This window comes from Elephas maximus, chromosome 4, assembly GCF_024166365.1.
Source record: "Elephas maximus indicus isolate mEleMax1 chromosome 4, mEleMax1 primary haplotype, whole genome shotgun sequence".
In the NCBI taxonomy this organism is placed as follows: Eukaryota; Metazoa; Chordata; class Mammalia; order Proboscidea; family Elephantidae; genus Elephas; species Elephas maximus.
Genome location: NC_064822.1, coordinates 103,422,139 through 103,428,606, shown reverse-complemented (window position 1 = coordinate 103,428,606; position 6,468 = coordinate 103,422,139). Strand labels below are relative to the sequence as shown.

The 6,468-nt window shown below is 39.6% G+C and overlaps 1 protein-coding gene across 1 annotated transcript; it reads left to right on the top strand.

The window, feature by feature from the left end:
• The first annotated feature begins 939 nt into the window (after positions 1-939).
• Positions 940-1,857, top strand: LOC126075361 (olfactory receptor 8S1-like). Its single transcript, XM_049882959.1, has one exon. It carries the CDS (start codon positions 940-942, stop codon positions 1,855-1,857), a length of 918 nt encoding a protein of 305 aa, XP_049738916.1.
• The last annotated feature ends 4,611 nt before the right edge of the window (positions 1,858-6,468 follow it).

Below are 6,468 nucleotides of genomic sequence, written 5' to 3'. Positions count from 1 at the left end.
GAAATAGTTTGACCACCCTACCACTTTTCCCCATCCACCTTCCCCTCATGTCCTCACTCCCTTGCCTAAAAAGCCTGTATTCAACAATTCCGCATTATGGTCACTCTTATGACAACAGTCTTAAGTTCTTTGTATTTCTTCTATCTTCTCACTTCTCTGGCCAATTTCAGCGCTTGTTAACTTCAGATATCCACCCACTCTCTTCTCTCCCAAAGTAGTTGAAGGTTGCTAGAGAAAATCATTGGTTGCACATTAAATCTCAAATAAGCACTCAACACTGACATAGAACTCTATTTCATTTCTTTAGAAAATCTACTTGCCCACTCCCCAAGCAGATTATTTCACTCTCTCATCACTCTGCAAATCACTCTTGACCCTCTTCACTTTCCATTAATGAGCCCACTTAAATATTTATTGCAAAAATAAAACCAATTGGAGGGGAACTGCTTCCTTCCCAATAGCAAACCTACTGACCCCATGCCTGGTCAATGGATGAAGTAAACTTGCCCCCACCTAAGGCCATACTTTGCTTCTTGCCTGAAATTGAACTGTTTGCGTTGTCTCAGAGATACCATTTCTGCAATGTTTTCTTATTCTTCCTACAATTTCTCCCACTCTGCTAGATTATTATCAATAGACTGTAAACATCCTCCAATAACTTTAATAATAAAACAACAGTAACAAAGCCTAAGAAACTAAAGCACGAACAATAACGATGAACAGGAATTTGACGGAGGATTGAGGTCCTACAGAAAAGATTACTAAGGTTTTAAAAAATCTAGAGACTTAAAGAAGTTTATCGTTTCTGTATATGAATTTTTACGTAGGCATGAAACTTTTTGAATAGAGAAGAGGGCTGGAACACTTGGAGATGTGTCAGGCATAAGAAGAGGCTTTATCTGACTTCTTTCTTACATTTCAAAGAACATACTGAAGACAATGAAAAACCACAGTGCTGTCTCCGAGTTCATCCTCCTTGGGCTGCCTATTGATCCCCAGATCCAGACTCTGCTTTTTGTGTTATTCTTGGTGATTTATCTCTTAACCATGATGGGAAACTTGATGATGCTGTTGGTGATCAAGGCTGATTCTCACCTCCACACACCCATGTACTTTTTCCTGGGACAACTGTCCTTCCTGGATCTCTGTCACTCATCTGTTACGGTACCCAAGCTGCTAGAGAACCTACTGTCTGAGAAAAAAACCATCTCAGTAGAGGGCTGTCTGGCTCAGGTCTTCTTTGTGTTTGCCACTGGGGGCACCGAATCCTGCTTACTAGCTGTTATGGCCTATGACCGCTATGTTGCCATCAGCTCTCCTCTACTGTATGGCCAGATCATGAACATGCAGCTCTGCGCGGGGCTTGTGTGGGGTTCGTGGGGCTTAGCTTTTCTGGATGCTCTCATCAATATCCTTGTGGCTCTCAATTTAAACTTCTGTGATGGTCACAATATCCACCACTTCAGCTGTGAGCTCCCTTCCCTCTATCCTTTGTCTTGCTCTGATATTTCTGCAAGTTTTACTGCCCTTCTCTGCTCCAGTCTTGTGCATTTCTTTGGAAATTTCCTCCTGATCTTTTTCTCCTACGTTCGCATTATCTCTACCATCCGGAGCATCAGCTCCACCACAGGTAGAAGCAAGGCCTTCTCCACCTGCTCGTCCCACCTCACTGCCGTGAGCTTCTTTTATGGCTCGGGATTGCTCCGCTATCTCATGCCAAACTCAGGATCCACTCAAGAGTTAATTTTCTCCCTGCAGTACAGTGTGATCACTCCCATGCTGAACCCCCTCATCTATAGCCTAAAGAACAAGGAGGTGAAGGCAGCAGTGAGAAGAACATTGAGAAAATGTTTTTAGTGTTTTAAATAATAGACTACAATGTCAGAATGATGAGGAAACTGGGTATTACTGCAATATGCAGTGCCTGGATATTATGGAGAATTCTCCAATATCGGAATCTGCAAGATAAGTTACACCTTCTTTTTCTGAAACGTATTTTTTAAAAAGGTAGACAACTATTTTCTTGATATGACACAAGCTTTGTCCTAGTCAGAGGAAGGTTAATGAATAAGGTAAATCTCTTGCCTAGCAATTTTTCTTACAAAGATTGTTAATCATGGTGTCCCAACACCCCTCACCACAGGGCAATATTCTAACCCAGGAATGAGCACATGATCAATGTCAGGCCACTGACTTTGTTAGGAATTTTAATCTTGAGGAAAGATTCAGAGAGGCAGAAATCAGTCATTCTGGTTGCAGTGCTCTAACAGCTTGTTATGAATTGAATTGTGTCCACCCAAAAAATATGTGTTGAAATTCTACCCCCTGTACCAGTTAATATGATCCTGTTGGAATATAGGAGCTTTCTTGTGTTATGTTAATGAAGCCATACCAGAGTAGGGTGCGTTCTAAAACTAATCACTTTTGAGTTTGTAAAAAGGAGAATAGACACGGAGACACACAGAGGGAAGATAGATGCCAAGGAATGTCATGGAATGCTGAAGAACTACTGGGACTACCAACAAGGAAGGGGCCTGCCCTAGAGCTGATACCCTGATTTGAACTTTCAGCCCCCAAAACTATGAGACAATAAATTCTTGTTCTTTAAAGCCACCAATTTGTGGTATTTTTTGCTATGGTGGCACTAGCAAACTAAGACCCAGTCTATCTAAGTGCCTCTGCTGAGATCACTGGAGTTATCCTGATTCTGTCCTTTTAAGGACAGATTATAAGGGCATGTATATTAAGGGATCATAATAAGGGCATATTTATTAAATATTTACATCTTGTCAGGCAGTGTGCCAAGCATATTACATACTCTATTTAAATATCACAACAAATGTTTTAGGTAAATATTTTGTTATCCCTGTTTTAGAGAAGAGAACACTGAATCAAAGAGATAAGTGGTTGAGTTGGAATCCAGGACCAAGGAGACTTACCCTAGAGTCTGTTTTCCTGACTGCCTTGGTACACTGACTCTCCCTCAATGCTGTGAGCTATCCTGGACCCTGCTCATGAATTTCTTTTAAGGCTTTGTTGTTTTGTTTTATTTTGCTTTGCTTCGCTTTGCTTACATAAGTCAGACTTAAATTCTCTGCAAGGAAAAGATCTATAAGATATACACTGAAGTTGTCAAGGATTTCATTTTACTTGGACCCACAATCAACAGCCATGGAAGCAACAGTCAAGAAATAAAATGACATATTGTTTTGAGTAAATCTGCTGCAAAAGACCTCTTTAAATTGTTGAAAATCAAAGGTGTCACTTTGAGGACTAAGGTGTGCCTGACCCAAGCTGTGATATTTTCAACTGCCTCCTATGCATGCGACAGCTGGAGTATGAGTAAGGAAGATGGAAAAAGAATTGATGCCTTTGAATTATGGTGTTGGCAAAAAATATTGAATATACCATGGACTGCCAGAAGAACAAACAAGCCTGTCTTGGAAGAAGTATAGCCAGACTGCTCCTTGGAAGCAATGATGGCGAGACTTGGTCTCACATACTTTGGACATGTTATCAGGAACAAGTCCCTGGAAAAGGACATCATGCTATGTAAAGTAGAGGGTCAGCAAAAAAGAAGAAGACCTTGACAAGATGCATTGACACAGTGGCTGTTACAATGGGCTCAAGCATAGCAATGATTGTGAGGATGGTGCAGGACTGGGCAGTGATTCATTCTGTTGTACATACATACGGTGGCTATGAGTCAGAACTGACTAGACAGCACGTAACAACAACCACAGTGGAACTGCAGGTATAGGCATTCAGGGACAATTGGGATATTTGAAATCGTTGATTGAACCTAGATATGTCCAATAGAGACTATAAATAACACATTTATTTATGCCACTTCAAACCGTTTTCCTGGTGGTCAACCATCTCCAGCTGTAAGAGGACCCATGACAAGGGAAGTTTTCCCAGCTTGCTCACACTCCTAGACATGTTTCTCTGCTACTCAACTCTAATGATACTGCAGAAATGGCAGAACGTGAGAGTCAATGGCAGAGCACGTGCTGGGCAGGGCCTGTGGCAAGCTCCAAGAGGAAAGCCACAGAATTGTGACGAAGCTCGCTTGCATCATAGAACACAGTTGGAAGATTAGTGTTGAGAAGAAGATTTGGGAAAGGTGTGTGGATTAACACTATCATGGTAAAAAATGATTTATTATTTCTTTCTCAAATTACCTTTTGCTTTTGACTTATAAGCTTTCACCTGCGATCCTCCCCTCTACTCCCACTCCCCAGCAGCAGAGAATATAAACTCAGGGAGAGGAAGGGCATATTCTGATATCTTCACTACTTTTTCAATAATATTAAAATAGTTTCAAGCATGCTTGATGCATGGTACATACATTTCAAATATATGAGAATGTACCAAGAATATGAGAATATAAAAAATATGAGAATATACCTGGAATGAATTCTAACCAGAAGGGCCCTACTGCCAAAGCAGTTCAAAATAACAGCTGGGCTAGGTGGTGGTCATGCAAAAGCTCAACGATATGATTTTCATTCACCAAGGCTGATCTGCTTTGTCATCGGTGAAAATTATTTTTGGTAAAGGTTGCACATACTAGATACCTTCTATTTTTTATTTCTATTTTGAATGGGATTTTAAGGATTCTATTCTGTTGGCGTAGTGATTAAGAGCTATGGCTGCTAACCAAAGGGTCAGCAGTTTGAATCCGCGAGGCACTCTTTGGAATTTCTATAGGGCAGTTCTACTCTGTCCTATAAGGTCACTATGAGTCGGAATCGACTCGACGGCACTGGGTTTCTGGGTTTTATTACATTTAAGTTTACTGCTTTGTTATTTTTAGTATATAGGAATGCTGTGGATTTTTGCATATCAATCTCGTGTTTTTTCAACTTTGCTGAATTATCTTCCTAGCTCAAATAATTTTTTTTGTTGATTTATTAAAATTTTAAATTCTTTTTATTAGTTTATCTTCAAAAAGGGGAATTTTTTTTTCTTTTTCTATTTTTTTATATATATATATATAAATTTCATTATTGAAGTTAATTTAGTGGCCTCGACTTATTGTACAGACATCTTTTTATTGGGGATCAGTGAGAAAGCTTCTCATGCTTTAGCATTAAGTGTGATGTTTGCCCTGTTTTTTAATACCTTAACTAGTTAAAAGAGTTCTTTTCTAATCATTTTTTGCTAAAAATTTGCGTGAGATTTCCTCAAGTGCTTTTTCTACTTCTATTGAGGACCAAGACTTTTTCTCTTTTGTTCACTACCATAAAATGCCTGGTACATAATAAGTGTACAATAAACATGTTGAATAAAAATATTAGAACATTCAAGTTTTTATTATTTAACTTGGTGATAATAAATTATATCATTAAGTGCCCTAGTGTTAAGAATTCTTACATGCTGCAACCGTCCTACTTTGGTAGAATTTAAAAAAACGAAGTATCAATATTTAATTTAGGGATGTTCTGTCTATATTCATAAATGAGATTAAAATAATTTTCTTGTATTTGTCTGATCTTATCTTTTAATAGCTTCATTTAGATATAATTCACACACCACAAAATTCACTCAAAGTGTATAATTCAATGGTCTCTAAAGTCACAGAGTTGTACAACCATCACTACAACCCAATCCCAGAATATTTTCTTCACCCCAGAAAGGAAGCCACACCCATTAGCAGTCACTCTCCCCTCCCTCCCTTTATCAGCTCCCTCGTTCTACGTAACATCTAATCTACTTTCTGTCTCTACAGATTTGCCCATTCTGACCATCTGCTCTTGACGTCAATAGCATACTTGTTTTCATCTTTCTATTTTAAAGCTTTGCATAAAAAAAAAGTGATTACTTTTTTGAAGGTTTTACAAAACTTAATTTTAAAAATATTGGAACTTTGGTCTCTTTTTTTTTAACTAATTTTTATTAAGCTTCAAGTGAACATTTACCATTCCAATCAGTCTGTCACATGTAGGTTTACATACATCTTACTCCCTTCTCCCACTTGCTCTGCCCCTATTGAGTCAGCCCTTTCAGTCTCTCGTTTCGTGCCAATTTTGCCATCTTCCCTCTCTCTCTATCTTCCCATCCCCCTGCAGTCAAGAGTTGCCAACACACTCTCCAGTGTCCACCTAATTTAATTGGCTCGTTCTTCATCAGCATCTCTCTCCCCCCCGCTGACCAGTCCTTTTCATGCCTGATGAGTTGTCTTCGGGGATGGTTCCTGTCCTGTGCCATCAGAAGTTCTGGGGAGCATTGTCTCTGGGATTCCTCTAGTCGCATTCATATCATTAGCTATGGACTTTTTATGAGAATTTGGGGTCTGTATCCCATTGGCCTCCTGCTCCCTCAGGAGTTGTCTGTTGTGCTCCCTGACAGGGCAGACATCGATTGTGGCCGGGCACCAACTAGTTCTTCTGGTCTCAGGATAATGTAGGTCTCTGGTTCATGTGACCCTTTCTGTCTCTTGGGTTCTTAGTTGTCGTGTGGCCT